The following is a 19,276-nucleotide window of genomic DNA, read 5'->3' as shown; positions in this document are numbered from 1 at the left end:
GGGTTGATAAACAGACGGAAAGTGGACAGGCAGACAAGATAGATCCAGTGATTCTAGACAGATGGACAGGCAGACAAAATAGATGGGAGTGATTCTAGATAGATGGACAGGCAGACAAGATAGATCTAGTGATTCTAGATGGATGAACAGGCAGATAAGATAGATCGAGTGATTCTACATGCGTTTTTTAAAAGACAGTCTGGTAGAGATCTGCTTGCCCAAAAGAACTATGACAAGGCTCCCCAGGACTGGGTCAGGAGATATGAATCGGATGAATAAACTTTCCGAGTGGGAAAGATCGTACAGAGGCATGGCCACGGGAGCTTCCGAGACAACATCTTCCTACTTCGGAAGTTTTACCACACACTGGGATTACATTTTCAAGTTTTCTGTGGAAAGCAGTCCCAGGTCCAACCTTGTGTCTCTCGGGGAACCAACACTGGTTAGAGACTCTCTGTAACATCACATGGTGTGAATAAATGTCTGCCACTGCCCCCTGTGCTTCGCAGCTCTGCTATCTCTGGTGTGTGGTTTTCTGAAACACGGGATCATGTTAGGGCAACCCCCCCCCCCTGTTTCTAATCTCCTGTTTCAGACTGACTCGGTGGTACTCAACTACCACCAACAGCTACCACGCAGCAGGAAGAAATGTGTTCCCTAACATGCAAAGGGCCCTGTTAGACTGAAGAAACTTCAGCTTGCACACACCTGCCTAAACAGAGGAGTCAGTTCTGCATGCGGGAAAACGTGATTTTAAAATTCCCCAAGAAGCAGTGCGGCCCACATCGCCAAGCATGTGGACAAGACTGTGATGGCAGCCTCCTTCCTGCAGGGGACACAAAGCAGAACTCAGTGCATTAGGAAAAAAAAAAAAAAAAAAAAACAAGAGGGGGAAGATCCAATGAGGGTGGCAGGGGAGGGGTGTTAAGGAGGAGGAGAGGGGAGATGGAAGCGGATAGGCTCAAAGCAACCACAAGTCAGAGCCATCAAAAAATACATCCCCACTATCTCCCAACCCACTCCCCACCACTCTGGCATCTTGAAAGGACTCTAAGTTCTTTGCAGCGAGTCCCGCCAAACTTAAAGATGACCGCCATGTGACATAAACTTTATCTGTTAGTTAAAGGAAGAGAAAACTAAAGCTACCCAAAATAACCTTGGCTTCTAATCTGTACAGCAAAAAGGAGCCAGACGCTGTATGTATAATTTATACATAAAAATCTTAAATAAAAAAATGTTACCAGAATGGGCTGGGCAGAGTGCTCACCTCATCGGTGGCGCTGAGTTTGATCCCCAGAACAGTGATAACAATTTTTTTTAATATTTTCTCAGCAGTAAGAATGTCCTCTTTAATATCCGACCTAAGAAAGCCTATCTGCAATAAGTAGACAGCTCACCATGCCATGAACTGCATCTCCTGATGATGAGATTTTAAAAATAAACACCAAAGGGTAGAAAGCATGGGTCCCCATCTTAGCCCTAACAGCAAACAGAATCAAACAAGCACTGGCTCCCAAAAGCTTTCACTGCCCCCTCCCCACCCCAGAAGAGTCGGGAACAGGAGGATGCCTGCTACCATCAGCATGGTACAGAATGTCCCAGCTGAGGCAATCAAAAAAAAAAAAAAAAAAAAAAGCAAACAGTAAGGCCTTCTGAAGGTAGGGTTAGGGCCCAAGGTCAGTCTGGAAGTGGGTCGTGGCAGAAAGCTAGAGCTGGGCTTCCTTTGGTCATGGTACGTCTGGGGTACAGTTGTGGGGGAGGGGACCCAAGAATCCCATTCTATTTAAAAACAAAACAAACAAACAAAAACCGGTGTCTATGGAAAGGAACAAGAAGTCGCTGTGGGGCTCTGTAGAGCCCCACTACATAATCCCGAGAAACTGAGTCTGCACACCAGAACCCGTGTAAAAAAGCCAGGTCAGTGTGGGGACTGCACAGAGGTGGAGACAAGCTGCTCCCTGAGGCTGGCCGGCCAGCCAGTCTAGCTTAATCAGTAAACCCCAGGTCCCAGCAAGAGAATGTCTCCAAAAAAAATTAGGTGGACGGTTCCTGACAAATGCTATCAAAGGTTGACCTGCAGCCTCCACATTTACAGACATTTTAGGGCACAGGTCTATTGAGGCCTGCACACACGCAAAAACACTGATACTGGCAACTGAGGTAATGAGATTAACCCAGCGCTTACACTTGGGGAGTAAGAGAGACAACAGGGAGGCCGATATTATTTAAATATTTAGTGCCCTGCCCTTTCTCCTGCCTAGTCGTCATAAACACCAGAATATGTTAAGTGACACATATGGTAGGTAAAAGTTTGGAAGCCATGACATAGGAAGGAGACAGAAGACACAGATGTGCTACCCTCAAGAAAAAGTACCTGCCCCCCCACCCCCACCCCCGTTCATCTCGGTGCCCTACATTGCATTGGGCTTTGACTCAAACGCCCCACGCATCTTCTAACTTCTTCCTCCTCTTTTAGATGGCTGGACCGCACATCACGAGGTAAGGCTCACCATTCCCACGCACTGGCTTCGAACTCCCCGAGATCAGAAAGGCCACACGGGTGCAGCTCGCAGGTAAGACCCCATTACATGCACAAGCATCTGTGTGCCACGGGAGGAGGGACCAAAAAGCAGATGGCTGAGTGTTACCAGAAATCAGTACTGGGAGGGGGGAGCACATAGCTGATTCTGTAAAGGGTTTGTCAAGTGCAACCCCTGGCATCCACATAAAAACGTCTGACGTGGTACAGTGGACACCAACGATGCCAGCGCCGGGAAGACAGAAACCAGAGGGAATCCTAACTAGCCAACCTAGCCACGCCACATACACGCACACCTTCTCTCTCTCTCTCTCTCTCACACACACACACACACACCCATATAAAGAAATCCACACTGGAAAAGCATGCACATCTACAGCCCCAACCATAAGTGAGAGAAGCCCAGGATCTGAAGGGCACAGGAGGATGATCCCAGATAAGGCACGTTTTCCACATCTCCATATTCTAAAACTACCAACCGTGCGCGAAAGATGCTTACAGCCCTGGCATCTAAGTAGATCTTCTGGGCAGCCTAGGTCCTGAGAGCTAACATTAGCCCCAACCATGTATTCACCACGGTTATGGCCACAGACCTGAGATCTTGTCTCAAACAGGTGAAGGGAAACAACACAGACGATTCTGAGGGAGAAAGACTGAACAGGGAAGCGGGTATCCTATGTAACGTGACCGCTCTGGCAGACATGACAACCAGGAGGGCAGTGTCCAGGGTCCCAGGACTGCTCTGTTCTGTGACCTAGATACAAAGCATACAACTACGTCTACTCTCTGAAGATGCACTGAGCTGTGAATACATCACCTTCATACGTGATGTCCACTGCATGACAACATGCTTGGACAAGGAAAAGACGTAGCAGTCAACAAATCACAGGGTGACAGCTGTCTAACAGAAGCTCTGCAGGCAGTGTGCGCCCAGATTGGTCAGTTCTGAGCCTCTCTCTGAGTTCAGTTACCTTCCCCCTGTGAGTGAGCATAGCTGCTTACATTCACATAGTTCACCCCACACACACTCACACACTCACACACACTCTCACACACACACACACACACACACACACACACGAGCTCTGCAATTGTCCTCTGTGTCACTCGGGAGGGGTGCTCTATGGTGACACCAACAGAGGAGATAGCTCTCTTACTTTAACCAGGGAGAGAGTAGATCGATGTCCACCTGCCCCTTACCACACTCCCCCTGGGCCTGTGACCTCTAGCCTGTTCAGCAGGTCTCGGGAGGCTCCTCCCGCTGCACCTAGCAGCTGACCACCCTCTGTCCTCCATATGATACCTGCAAATAGGGCTTTCCCAGCTCACAGTTCAAAGTACAGGCCATCGTGGTGAGCAAGTCAAGAGAGCAGTGCTTTTAAACAATCTGGTCCAGAAACACCCACATCAATTAAGTCAAGATACTCCCTGCAGTTCAGGCCAGGGATGGTCTCCCGAGTCATTCCAGAATCTGCCGAGATGACAACGCACACACCGCAGTACCCACCACCTGCTCTACACTGTAAACTAGCAACTGCCAGTGATATCACTCACCCAAGATCCCCTGTCAGTGTGTCAGTGAAATAAGCCCCCTGTCGGCTGTTTCCACTGGCTGACATGAGCAGAATACTCAAAAGGGGCCAGAGGAAGGGCTACTGTTATTAAGAATAAAGTAAGGCCCAGGTACTCCCTGAGAAACAGGTAGGAAGTGGAGTATCGTGTGTCCTGTAAGTCGTAAGATGAACATCAAAACAGCATATTCAAGGCAGAAGAAAGTACCAGGGTCTTAGATAAAGGAAGCACTACCAGCCTGTCCCTGAGGAACATGACAAAGTAACATGTCTCTGAGCGTTCCCTCTCTCAGGGGTCAGCAGGGGCCTACTGTAGCTTCAGATCCATCCTGGGCAGGATGTATACGCCAACGCATCCTAAAATACGCTAAGACAGTTCTCTGAATGCACGTGTAATTGTAAGGGTGAGTAGAGATGAATGGTCAGGGGGTGGGAGGTGAGTGTTCAGACAATCTCTTATATGAGCATCACCTGTCAATAAAAAAGGCAATGGCCAATGAGCTGTGGCAGGAAATAGGAAGTGGGAGGATTCTGGGAAATAGTGAGAGACTAAAGTAGACACTGGGAGAGAACGCTAAGGAAACAGGAGGAGGTAGCTGAACTCAGGATAGAATGAAGAGAGATTAGAGGGAGATGCTGAGGAGGAGCAAAGAAAGAAGCAAGCCAAGACGGAAGGATAAGTAACTTAACCAAGTGGTAGACACAGAACAATTTGAATAGTTTAAGTTATGAGCCAGTCAGAGAATGAGCCAAAGCTTATGGCCTAGGCAGTTATTAATAAATAATTAGTCTCAGAGTCGTCATTCTGAGAGCAGGAGCTGGGGAAAGGGAAACTTGGGAGTTTAGTATTCTTTTTACAGGTAGGAAACCCAAAATCAAAATTACAGAGAAGTTAATCAACAACGAAAGTTAATCAAACAGAAATCTTGGTTCTGAATGTCCCCCCACCAGCAGTCTACTGCCTCAGCAACTAAAAGAACTTTACTAGAGACCTAGGAAAATAATTTCTCTTAAAACAGACATTACAATGGGGTGGGGGGTGGCCAATGCCACTAAAGATGCAGGAATCAAACAATATGAAATTGGAGTCCTATTTTCAGATGGTTAAGCAAAGGGATAAGGAGAGGGGGACAGAGTGGGGTCCTTTGGGAGTGGTTGCTGATAAACATCTGTGAATTCATGTGGAGTGTACGAGGACATTCACACAGACTACTTTGTCTAAGTTTTAACTGGGTTTTTATTTCAATAGTAACTAAGAGAAAGAAAGGCACATTTTAACCACCCTTTTGTAGTAATTTCTTCTGACTTAAAAAATCACATCCCGGGGCTGGTGAGATGGCTCAGTGGTTAAGAGCGCCGACTGCTCTTCCAAAGGTCCCGAGTTCAAATCCCAGCAACCACATGGTGGCTCACAACCATCCGTAACTAAATCTGATGCCCTCTTCTGGAATGTCTGAAGACAGCTACAGTGTACTTACATATAATAAATAAATGAATCTTTAAAAAAAAAAAAAAATCACATCCCAGAGGAAGGCTTAAGTCTCAGGAGGTAAACAACTCACAAATCCCAGGAACTCCCTGAAACTTACCAGACTCACAAGGCCCCTCCTTCTCTCAGGTTATACAACAGTAAAGGTGGGTGAGGAAGAGACTCTCCAACCTGTCCTGCTGCCTATACATTATACAGAGTGTTCCAGGAGTTTAGCTTCTGTGAGTCAGCTCCCAGACTATGACCTTTTAGGGACGCAGCTGCATTTGAGTCATCCATGCGCAAGTAGCTCACACATACTCCTATAAATTATCCCAGTAACTAACTGGGTCACAAGCTGGACTTCAGTGGAGTCATATCTTTGGTCTATTGTCTATGCCCTATTTAGGCTGAGTAAATAGAAAGTATTACTACAAATTTGCTCAAACTGTAAATCCTATCCAACTGAACAGTAATGTTAAAAACTTGTATTCCTTGTTTGGCTTGAGTTACACAAACTGGCACAGACTCAACCGACTCTATAGTTAATGAACAAATGCACTTTTCTCTAAAACTGCCTAACATATTTGGGAACAAAGAGCTAAGATTGGTTTCGTGTGAACAGACACTGGTTAGGGCAGGGCCTGCTTTAAGAAACTCTTGACACAGTACACACCAGATGAAAGTTCAGTGGCCAGCCAGAATTTAAAACCCTCATTTTTAATATGAAGTCCCAAACTCTGAGGAAAGTTCCCAACAGTTTTAGGATTTTTCAAAGACCACTACCCCACACTGTGATGCCCACTAACGGAGGATCACATTACAAAGTGCACAATGTACAGGCAGCTGAACAGACTGATAAGGCTCTTCCTCACCCATCCTTAGTGTTGTATAACCCAAGAGAAGGAGGGGCCTTGGGAATCTGGTAAGTTTCAGGGACTTCCTCGGATTTAGGAGTTGTTTTCCCCCTGAGACTTTAAGCCTTCTTCTGAGGAATAATTATTTTTTTTAAGTCAGAGAAAATTACTATGGACAGGTATTTAAAATGTGCCTTCAATGGTTTCTAACTCCTAGTCTTACAAATGTGCACATTCTTACTGAGAAGAGTGGTGATGAAAAAGCACATTATCAGTCTCTATTTGTTTTTATATTATTTAAGGAGTAGAGTAAATTCTGGGGGTAAGGTGCAGGGGTGCAAATGGAAGCAACACAGTAGTTTTTCTAAGTAAAAGCCAAACTCAAAGGAAACAAGATGTTTCTTCCTATAAAAAGGCAAAGCAAGGCAAGGGGAAGGGAGGAGAGAGGGGAGGGGGGAAGAGAGGGGAGGGGAGGAGAGAGGGGAGGGGGGAGAGAGGGGAGGGGAGGAGAGAGGGGAGGGGAGGGGAGGGGAGGGGAGGACCAGCAGAAGAGATGGCTTGCTGTATAAAAACTGTCATGCAAGCCTCATGATCTAAGCATAATCCTTGGGACAAACACATACACACACACCAACAAATGCGGGGAATCTTAAATCAATAATCCCAGCACAAGATAATGGAGACATATACAGCAGAACCATCTGAAAGCTTTGGCCCAGCTAGTCACACATACACACACACACACACACACACACACACACAAGACACAGACCACACACACAGACACACATCACTCACACAAACATATACAAACACACCACATACATACAAATACATACTTACACATCTTTCAGACATACACATACACAAACACCACACATACACCCCACACACACACACACACAAAACATACATATACAAACACATACTCACACATCACTCATGCACCACCACACAGTCACACACACACACACACACACACATATCTCACACTCACACACTCTCGGAACTGGCAATTCCACTCCAAGCTGCTCCACAGGCACCAGAGACCATCACTGTTGATCCATGAAATGATGTTAAGGGAATGAGTCTGTGACTGTATCTGTGGGTCGCAGCAGACGACATACAATAGAGGATGTGCTTCTTACAGAGCTAACCTTCCCAGAGACACTGCACATCCAGCCTTTGACGAAAGCAGCACTTTGCCCAGCAGAAGGATAACCTCCGTGTTCTTTAAGTGGGGGGGAGGGACAACAGATACAGTGTGCGCACATTCATGAATATCTTTTTTAAAGGACATGGGGGACACTTCTATCTGCATAAAATTTATCTTAAAAAAAAAAGCCCAAGATTAAGAACAGTGGAAATGTGACAATGTTGGGGGGCCTATCCTTGGTTTTGATCTGGTCTCATCACACTGAGATGCAGCAGCCCTTCACTATGTAAACCTGTCCTACAATACAAAAACTATCTACGTTGTGTACTTATGACGTGGCCCCAGCATTATCTATTACGGAAGCGGGTGTGTCATTCTGCCAGTGCAGAGCGAGTAATAGCACACAACTCGGTGTGGGGACAGAAGTGTGCAGTAAATCATATTTAATGATAAGATGGCATTATCAAAGAAACACGGGATGCATCATGGGAAGCCGCCAGGACATTAATCTGCTCGTCTCCACCTACAGACCCAAGCCTCCGATGCACAGAGCAATCCACTGGCATGTCAGGGAAACACACATGCGTCATACTTACAGACTCTCTGCTGGTGACCTCTGCAGAGAGGCACACCATCCACGGACACCCAATTCTTAACCGTGTCCCTCCCTAGGTAACTGACCTATAACGAGGTCATTCTCTCCCATCTAATATGAGCTGCTTCTCCCTGCTTGCCTTCACCTACTCTCCGGGCCCAGCCTCTGACCCACCTTCGCCCCAGTTCCAGCAAGCTGACTTTCTCTCCAGGGCTTCCTTTCCAACCCTAATGTGCTGGCCAAAATTCAAAGTGTTGCTCTGAGTCATCCTAGAAATTATACTGTACCGAGAGAGGCTCCACCAGATAAGGAAAGCCCGGCCCCTGAATCATCTGGGCTGCAGAGAAGGGTTCTTCCATCGTCAGAACCTTCAAACCCTGGAGTTGGGTGAAGAGTCAGCCAGGAAAGTCTCAGATACCAACCACAGCTGGGGGCTAACACGGCGCTTAGGGGAGGGTACGCTCCTCTGACTGCACACAGACAAAGAAAGAACGGCTGCTTGCCCTTCTGCTTAGAAATGCCAGAGAATGAACTTCAGGAAGCAGGGGGACAGCCATCTGGGCTGCACCTACAGCAGTCCTCCCTCCTCCACCTTGGCTTCTATCTTCACACCTGGCCACGCTCTGCTTCACGCCACTGCACCTTCCTGCCACATCTGAATTTGTGAGCAGGAAGACGACCAGCACAAACACATCCTAATTAAAAACTAAAAAAAGAGCCAGGAGGCTGTGGTGGCACACAACTTTAACCCCAGCACTCGGGAGGCAGAGGACGGTGGATCTCAGTGAATTCGAGGCCAACCTGGTCTACAGAACAAGTTCCAGGACAGCCATGGCTACACAGTGAAACCGTGTCTCAAAAACAAAAATGGGAGTACCTGCTCTTAATCTGTTCAAGTGAAAGTTGTGTAGAGCCTGAGAAAAGAAATTGATGAATAAATGAAGACCAACTCCCAACTTGAAAGGCACTCAGGCCAACACTACTTTCTGAATTAGTTGCAGAAGTATATGCCAGGTCGAACCTGGCCCCACTCGCATCCAGATCTCCTTAGCCACATCTTGACTGCACCTAGACACACTCATCTCTCACTTCCCTAAAATGCCAACCTTCTGACGATCTCAGGATATATGCATATATCCCCTTGCCCCAGAACAGCCTCTGACCAGCTCTCTGCGTGCCTAGCTTTTTTTGCTATTCAAACTAGTTACAGATGATGACAGAGTGTGGTGTCGCTTCAGGGACAAGCCGAGAGCTCAGTCCAGTCACGTCCTCCCAGGAGGCTTATCACCATCTAAAAGTCAGCTGTCTGGTATCTGCCTTTCTTAGAGAATGTAAACCCTAAAAGGAAAAAAAAAAAAAAAAAACTGTCCCCCAAGCCCTGACACACAGAGCAGCTGCAGGAAGACAGCGCCTGTGAGGTGAACAAAGGGCGGTTACTGTGGAAGAAGAGAATGTGGCTGGTCCAATGCTTAAAGGCCACGGTAAGGAGGCGACATTGAAAATACTCCAGAGCGAATTCACTTCACCAGATAAACAACCTGAAACTGCCCAGGATAAAGAAAGGATGCCAGTTAAACCAGAGATTAAGTAAGTGCCTGGGCGGAATCAAAAACAAAAACAAAACACTACATAAAAGGGCCTAATGCAAACATCACAGCACATCGTCCACCGGCACTGGGCTGTCTGTCCCAAGCCAGGGTCTTACAAGAAATACAAAGTACGACTACAGAGAAAATGCCACAGAATGAACGCATTCCTGGAGACCGAGGATATCCTCAACATATTAAAGGAGATTTATAGCAAGCCCACAGACAACATCAACTTAAACAGAGAGAAACTCAAAGTGCAAACAGCTGACTGCTCCACGAAAATCAGGAACAAGACAAGCTGCTTCACTCTCTCCATACCTATTCAATCTAGCACTCAAAATCTTAGCGAGAGAAGTAAGACAAAGACCAAAGGGAACAATTAGGCAGGGAGGAAGTCAAAGTATATTTGTAGCTAGATATGAGAGTAGACATAAGTGACCCTAAAAATTCAACCAGGAACATCCCACAGCGAATAAACACTTCCAGCAAAGTCTCTGGATACTAAAATTAACGCAAAAATGAGTAGCCCTCCTAAAAACAATTGACAAATGAAGTTAGGAAAGAAACCAGGCAGACAATACCATTCACAATTGCCTCAAAAAGATTTTAAAATCTCTTGGGGTAACTCTAACCAAGCAAGTGAAAAAGTCTTACATAATAAAAATGTTAGGACATCAAATTGAAGACAGTTATCAGAAGATGGAAAGATCTCCCATGCTCATGATCGATAGAATTAATATCATAAAATGGCCTTCCTCCAGAAAGCAATCTCCAGATTCAACGCGATCCCCAACACAATTCCTCACAGAACTTGAAAGGATAATTTTCATTTTTAGCTTCATATGGAGACCCAGAAGATCTAGGATCTAGGATACATAAAACCTTGAATAATAGAAGAACTGGTAGATAGGTAGATAGACAGACAGATAGATATCACCAGCCCTGACCTCAGATATTATTACAGAGCAATAGAAATAAAAACAGCATTGCATTGGTACAAAAAAACCCAGATGCACTGATCAATAGAAGACCTGATATTTTATAAAGACAGAAATATACACGGGTGTGTGTGTGTGTACAAAAACAGCATCTTTAACGAATGGTGCTGGTCACACTGGACGACTACATAGAAGAATCCAAACAGAGCTACACTTTTCACCCTGCACAAAACTCAACTCCGAACGGATCAAAGAGCTCAACATAAGACAAGATACACAGAGCCTGACAGAGGGAGCACGGGGAATAGCCTTGCACTTACTGGCACAGGAAGCACTTTTCAAACACAACACTGGCAGCACAGGCACTACCAACGACCATGAACAACAAACGAGACCCCCTGCAGCTGGAAAGCTTCTGCATAGCACAGGGCACCATCGTTTGGACGAAGCGGTAGCCTGCGGCTCGGGGAAAGAGTCTACCAACTACACAATCAATGAAGGGCTAATAGCCAAAACAACAAACTCAAAAACAATGGACATCAAGAGAACAAATCATTCATTCGATTGAAAAATGGGGCCCTGGATCTAGACAGAGCTCTCAGAAGATCAAACACCGAGAAGCACTTAAGGAAATGCTGGACAACCTTAGTCCCTCAGGTAGACGTAAATCGGATCAGAACTTGGAGATTTCACGCTACACCAGTCAGAATGGCCAAGATCAATAGAACAAGTGTCAGGCAGCTCAGGCTGCTAAGGATGGGGAGTAGGGGAGCACTCGTCCATCGCTGGTGGAGGGCAGAGGTTTACATCCCCTATGGAATTAGGGGGGCAGCTCCCTAGGGAGCTAGAGATACATACACATCGAGATCCAGCTAGACCACTCCCCAGGGTGGATCCAAAGGACCCTTCGCCCTACTACAGAGAGTCTAGCCCACTGGGGCACTACTCATAAAAGCTAGAAACTAGAAACAGGCTAGACGCCCATCAACAGAAGAGTAGATTAAAAAATATATAATATATATATATATATATATATATATATGTATATATGTGTGTGTGTATGTGTAAGTATATATGTAACATAATACATACACACATATAAACATTCACACACACACACACAGACACACACACACACAAAATGGAGTATTACTCAGCTTTTAAAAGAAATGAAGTCCTGAAATAAATCACAGGTAAATAAATCACAGGTAAATAGATGGAACTAGGGGAAAAAAGATTACCCTGAGGCAACCCAGACCCAAAAGGACAAATACAGTATGTATCCACTTCCATGAGAATGTTAGTAGTTAGATATTCAATAGGCAGGCTAAGATCAGTATTACCAGGGCAGTTACGTGTAAAATATGGGGCCGGGGCAAGTGGAGTCAATGTCCTTAGAAAGGGACTAGAATAGATTGTTACAGAAGGACCGTGTGTGTGTGTGTGTGTGTGTGTGTGTGTGTGTGTGTGTGTTTGTGTGTGTGTGGCAGTGAATGGTACGGGAGGAGGGGTGGAGCAAGGGAAGGAATACAGACAGGGAGGGAGAGCTAAAACTAAGGGCTGTTTGCGGGGGTGTAGGGAAACAGCACAGTATCTAATACAGAAGCAGCTTCCTAAAACACACACACACAGGCACACACACACAGGCACACACACACAGGCACACACACACTCCACACACACACACACACACACACTCCACACACACACATACACACGCGCACACACACACACATACATATACATACACACACACACACACACACACACATGCACACACTCACACACACACATGCATACACACACACACACACACACACACACTCTCTCTCTCTCTCTCCACACACACACATACACACGCGCACACACACACACACATACATATACATACACACACACATACACACACATGCACACACTCTCAGACACACACACTCTCACACGCACATGCATGCATACACACACACACACACACACACACACACACACACACACACACACACACACACGAAAGAAATCTAAACAGAATCACCAAACAACAGGGGAGAGAAAGCCCCAACTAGACCTCTCTTGTCATGAAACGAAACTTCCACTTCCAGGAATGGGTTACGTCTGTGTTGCTAGTCAACGGAACCCCATGGAAACCCCCAAATAACCCAGGTCACTGCCAAAATGTTCAGTTGCCCTCCTCAGACTAATGACAAGGGGTTACTTCTGAAGTCAACACCTACACAGTTTACAACAGAGAAGCTGAGCCGATGCCTACAGACAGACTTCACCCCTATGGACCAGTGCTCACGGCAGGCCATCAGGAGAACCATAAACAGCAGCCCAGCTACGAAGCCTTCCACCTACAACAGTGACCTGCCTACAAGACACGGGGGGTGCAATGGTGGCACAGAGCTCGTGGAGCAACCAACCACTGTCTGATTGGACTTAAGGCCCCCTCCATGAGAGGGAGCTTATCTCCAATACTGCTCAGGCACCCAAGAACCTAAGACAGTATCGATAGGCCAGGGTCCTGTGGAAATCCAAATACTAAAGCAATGTAGCAACAAAATGATTCCTGTTGGCATTCTGACATTCTCATAGGGCACTGCCTTGCTCACCCATCATCAGAGAAGCTCCCTCCTGCAGTAGGTTAAATAAATACAGAGACCTACAACTGGACAATGTGCAGAAAGTGAGAGACCTTGGACCATGCGGTTCTAAAAGGGATGTCTCCATCAAATCACTCCCTTCAGAGCTCAGGGAACCCTGAAGAAGAGGAGGCAGAAGGATTTTAAGAGCCAGAGGGGATGGAGGACACCAGGGAAACAGCAGGACCGAGAGATGCACGTTAAGAACACACACACACACACACACACACACACACACACACACACACACACACACACACACTATGGGAGCACACACAGTCTATGCACAGATCTAAGTCGGACAGGATCTCAGCACTAAGAGGGGAAGTGGACACACAACCCCCCATGGCTAACCCAAAAGCTCTCTCCAAGTGATAACCACTCACAGAAGACAACTTAGTTCTCTACAGTGGTGGCTCACGAGGTGTAGAAGCCACTCTTATGGACAGACACCCATGCCCAGCAGCAGATGGCCAAATGCAAAATGAACTTAGTGGCAACTTTGGAGGTTTCTTGTCACATAACACTTTAAGGTTTCTTTTTTCCTCCTCCTTCTTTTTGTCCCATACAGGCCATCTGCATATGTAGTATGGTTTCTAGTGTTGTGTTTTTATGGAATTTCTGTATGTGCAAAGGTGTATGTCTCTATGTGTTTCTTGTACTTTTTCTTTGGTTTGCTTTGTCCTATTCCAGTGTGTTTGTCTTTATCTTATGTTATATATTATTGTTTATTATTGTTGTTGGTATTATTTTTATTATTTTAGATACCTATTAGTATTCTGATGAGAAAGAAAGGAAGGATGTGGTCTGGGTCAAGTGAGTCAAGGAAAATCTGGAAGGAACTAGAGAAGGGGAACCTTCATCAGAATATATTATATGAAGAAAGTCTATCTTCCATTTTCAAAAAATTTTTCTCATTTGTATAGGTGGGCCGGGAAGATGGCTCGGTGGAAACAGCATTGGAATTCAGATCCCAGAACCCACAGAGACACCCGGCAGGTGAGGCTGCCCACCAGTAATTCCAGTGACTGGAAGGCAGAGACACAGAATCTCAGGGAAAACTGGCCAGCCAGACTAGGCCAACTGGTGAGCTCTGGGTTCAACAGAGACCCTGCCTCAAAGAATAAGATGGAGAAGAATTGAAGAAATGTCCAGACATCAACCTTAGGTCTCCAGATGTCAACCACAAGCATGGGCAGCGTACGTGCGCGCACACATACACACACACTCTCACAGACAGACAGAGAGACAGACAAGCTTCCACAATAAAAACATGTAGATGTCACACAGAGAAAGAGACAGACAGACAGACAAGCTTCCACAATGTAAACATGCAGATATCACAGACAGACAAGCTTCCACAAATGATGCCAACATGCAGATGCCTCACACACACACACACACACACACACACACACACACACACACACACACACACTTTTTAAAAAGCCCTTTGAGCTGGGCAGTGGTGGCACATGCCTTTAATCCCAACACTCAGGAGGCAGAGGCAGGTAGGTCTCTGTGAGTTCAAGAGAACTCATATTTGCCTGGTCTACAGAGCAAATTCCAAGATGGCCAAGGCTACACAGAAAAAAACCTGTCTCAAAAGAACAAGAATAAAAAGCAAAAACAAAAAAAAACAATTTGGAAGCAGTTGAGAACTTTGGAATCCAACTCCTGTCAGACATTGCTCAGCTAAAAGCTCCCAAGGGACCATGCAAGATGCCAACTTCAGACGCCCTTAAGTGGAGAGAGCTCCAGAAGGCAAGATGCCTGCTCCACCCGTAAGGTGCCTGCAAGACTTACTACTGTGTGCCGGGCTGCCAGCTGGTAGACTGACTGAGAGCTGAACTAGCAAGGTCTTGGATGCTTGGGGGATGGCTAGCAGAAACCAGGGCGTCGGGCAAAAGGCCCCTGAACCTGCTGTCAACAGCTCCGGGTGGGGAAAGGAGAGGAGAGCAAGGGCCAAGCGCCTCAGCACACAGAGGTGACAAGTCAGAGCAGAGAAAAAAAGACAATACACAGGGGCCCAGAAATGTCTGCGCTGCTTGACCTCCAAACACACATTTCCTACAAGGCTGGCCATGTATCCATTAGTCCTTAAGAAACTGGGAGTTTGCAGTTCACACTATCTTGGGGGATGCTTGAAATCTTTCACAATAAGGAGTTTACTATATGGAAGGTTAGAGAAAGGTCTCAGTGGTTAAGAGGACTTGCTGCTCTTGGAGAGGACCTGGTAACTCTTGTGGTAACTCACAGCCACCCCTGACTCTACTTTTCCAGGGGATCCAAAACCCTCTTCCGGCCTCTGCTGGCAAGAGGTACGTGGTGCGCAGACATCCTACAGGTAAGACATTCACACACATGAAGTAAAAAGAAATATTTACAAGTTCTAGTGCAAAATTCATTCATTACCATTACAGGGCTGGGGAGATGGCCCAGTGGTTAAGAATGCATAGTGCTGGGGCTGGAGAGATGGCTCAAAAGCTAAGAGCGCTGGCTGCTCTTCCATAAGTCCTGAGTTCAATTCCCAGCAACCACACGGTGGCTCACACCCATCTGTAATGAAATCCGATGTCCTCTTCAGGCAGGCAGGTATACATGCAGATAGAGCACTCATACACATTAAATAATCTTTTTTTTTTTAATGTGTACTGCTTTTCTTGTACAGTTCCCAGCCCAGTGGGTCATAACTGCCTATAACTCTAGTCCAGAGGATCTGACACTTCTGTCCTTCTTGAATATCTGAACATGAACACGAATGAACGAACACACACACACACACACACACACACACACACACACACACACACCTACACACGATTAAAATTAGTATCACAGGAACTAATTTCATAGTAGGTGAATCCGAGGGCTGTGTATATCCTAACAATGTGGTCAAGCATCTGACATGAGGACTGGTAGACAAGTCCCTAAAGGGGACTGGGCTGGGCAGCCATCTTTCCAGGTCACTGGCACATGGAGGACCACAGAGCTTATTGAAAGTATCACTACGCTTGTCTATGAACTTCCCCCCAGTGTTGCCTGGGCATCGAAAGCCACTCCGTATAAGTTAAATGGCATGTGCTTCGGAAGCGGCTGGCTGGCGAGACATCCATGTGAAGAGTCTCCCACGAGCATCCCCTGAGAAGATCCACAGCAGCCAGGAGTGACCATATGAACCTAAGAGGAAGCACTCCATCACAAGGTCCTAAAGGACAAGACAGGAACAAGTCTGGCTCCCGATCCTGCCGCCTGGGGTCCGGGGCTGTGCAGGATTCCAAGGCTTGTCTTCACTGTCGCCTCCTTGGAACGCCCCCCTGCCCCCGCCCCATTCTAACCTCCTGAGAGAAGAGTCTTTACGTCTTTTCATAGTCTCGAAATCTGCAGAACATTCAGTTATGGCCCAGGGCAAACCCAGCCAAGTCCATCTTCCCTTCATTTCGTTAGGTCTGAACCAGCAGCCCCAAAAGGTTCCACTGCCTTCTCTGGTCCATAAGGCAGGGGCGGTCTGCAGGCTGTGCTAACACATTCCCGAAGTCACCTAAGCTACAACTATGCTCTAAGGTGTGAGTCAATAATAGAGGTGGGAGGGGGAAATCCAGGCTGTGTCTCTTTCCTCTACCTTCCCCGGGCTACCCACTGCGGATGCATTCTCTTCTGGGTGACAGGAACTCATAGGCTACAAAAAAGGAGCTGCCTTCTGCATCCTTCAGAGAAAGCTTGGGGATCCTGACCCTGCCATCCCTGGGCTGCCTCACCGCCCCACACCCGAGTCATGTGGATGGCCGAGTCCCAGGATCTTATGCCTGTGGCAAATCCCGAATGAGATGACCGACCTGTTGCACCCTGGGAATCACACCGTCCCTACCTGTTCCGCCAACAACCCGACGACACCTTCACTGATGTCACAAGGTCAGTGGATAAGTGAGGCACCTGCTTGAGGCTCATTCCCTGACTTGGTTCCAAGAAGGGCATCTCAAAGCTCACTGTGAACACCTCCCAGGTGTCCAAAAACTGTCCAGTTAAATAGACTCTTAAGCATCTCATCACCCATAAAAGCTAAACAGGAAGGCCTCGAGACACCAACACTTTTACAAGCATGCTTAAGGAACAGAGAGGTTAAAGAAATATTTGTCTATAAGGATTCGCTGTCCGACCTATAAGGCAAGCACCTGGATTCATTTAAAAAAAAAAAAAAAAGTATTAACAACAGAACCTTTCGCTTTATGTGCTTAGCACCAAGGAGGACGCTCATAGGCCATCTCATAGGCAGGTAGCCACGGCAACCAGGTAGTCATGGCAACATAAAAGTGCTTAAGAACAAAGACTCCAAATGGGCAGTGGTGGCAGCACACACCCTTAATCCCAGCACTCAGGAGGCAGAGGCAGGGAGATCTCTGTGAGTTCGAGGCCAGCCTGGTCTACAGAGCTAGTTCTAGGACAGCCAAGGCTACACAGAAAAACACTTGTCTTAAAACAAGTGAGAGGTGGCTCAGGGGCTAAAAACTGACTGCTCATCTAGAGGTTCTGAGTTCAACTCCCCGCAACCACATGGTGGCTCACAACCATCTGTAATGGGATCCAATGCCCTCTTGGTGTGTCAGAAGACAGCTACAGTGTACTCATATAAATTACATAAAATGAATAAAACAACAAAAACAGCAAAAAAAAAAAAAAAAAAGGCTCCTAGCCAGGCTCGTCAAATCCTGGTCACACAATAACCAGGAACATCTCCACAAGTTCTTTGTCACCAAAGCTGCAGCAACCATGTCCCACAATTTCGTTTCAATCAGAACACACTGGTTGCCTTCCTTTCTATCTGCATCCTCTATCAAGTGTCTCAATCTCATCCTCTATCAAGGGGGTCAAAAGCTGTCAGGGTCGCAGTACAAGTAGATCTGAGGCCTGCCCTTCTTCCAGCACCCTGAGCAAAAAAGCTGAGATCCTAAGAGAGTATATTCCCTCACGGAAAGAGGCCAAGAAGCCAAGTCTTCCTGAACCATCACAAGCTCTAGAGAAAAAGAAAGCCACAGTTGAGGGCGGGGGAAGGACACACGGACATGTGGCTAAGAGATACCAGACAGTGAGCCAGACATGGAAGAGAGGAAGCCAATGGCAGAAAGGCAAAGTGAGGACAAGAGGCACTGTGCCCATCAGAAGTCTCAGAACCCAGCGGGGAAAGCTCACTGGGTGGGGCCGCCTCCTGATCCAAAAGGGAGGGAAAGAAAGAAAACAGGCCAAGAGGCAAACTCGGAGTCACTGAAAACCAGGGGACACAAGTAACACAGACAGGGCCTGCGAACTTCCTTCTGTAAGTGAAGTCCACAAACCCAGAGAGGTGAGATGGCCCAAGGTCTGAAGAGCGGACTGGGGATGTGAAGCACTGGCAGGGCTCAGAACTGCCAGGCAGAACACCCAATGCCCAGTTAAACATAAGCACAGACAAAAACAAACAGCGTGCACTCCACACAACATTCGAGGTGTGCGGAAAAATCTTCTTTAATGTAGGCCACTGTATCTTATTTCATTTGTAACCTCTCCTGGTTTACGGCAGGAGGTACAGGCATCCCTCAGTGGTTTACTCTGCGTTCTTTGTAGGTGGTGGAAGCAAGAGTCCATGAAACAGAGAAGGTGTACCCTCACTCTCACCACCCCCAAAGCTCAAGTGTTGCGTGCTTCTAAGAAACACAGCCCTCAACCTTTCTAAGTCCCCAGGTCTCTAATACTACTGCCGGAGAGAGATTGAGGCAACAGAGAGAAAAAGAGAGCCCCACGGAAACACAGCAAATTTCTGTCTACCAGACCTGCCACTGGCTCCTGCTCCCGAGCTGTCTTTCCATGTCTGCATTCTTCAGCCATTCTTTGAGACCCAAGCCTCACCCATGCCTGCACATAGCCCCACCTATGCTTTCACAGAGCCCCGC

The 19,276-nt window shown here is 46.8% G+C and overlaps 1 protein-coding gene across 3 annotated transcripts in view; it reads right to left on the bottom strand.

Moving 5' to 3' along the window:
* Ccdc6 (coiled-coil domain containing 6) overlaps positions 1–19,276 on the bottom strand; it is a 96,323-nt gene that overhangs the window by 63,698 nt on the left and 13,349 nt on the right. Inside the window, exon 1 of one of the 3 annotated variants that reach the window (XM_006514277.3) lies at positions 19,157–19,265. The exons of the other annotated variants lie outside the window; for them this stretch is intronic. Within the exon in view, the coding sequence (XP_006514340.1) occupies positions 19,157–19,192 (36 nt within the window). The 5' untranslated portion in view covers positions 19,193–19,265. Of the gene's footprint in view, positions 1–19,156; positions 19,266–19,276 lie in introns of those variants that run through there. 3 annotated transcript variants of the gene reach the window in all.

The sequence above is a fragment of the Mus musculus genome, chromosome 10 (genome assembly GCF_000001635.26).
Source record: "Mus musculus strain C57BL/6J chromosome 10, GRCm38.p6 C57BL/6J".
NCBI classification, from domain to species: domain Eukaryota; kingdom Metazoa; phylum Chordata; class Mammalia; order Rodentia; family Muridae; genus Mus; species Mus musculus.
Note: the sequence above shows the minus strand (reverse complement) of the source record. Positions and strands in the feature narration are given on the sequence as shown.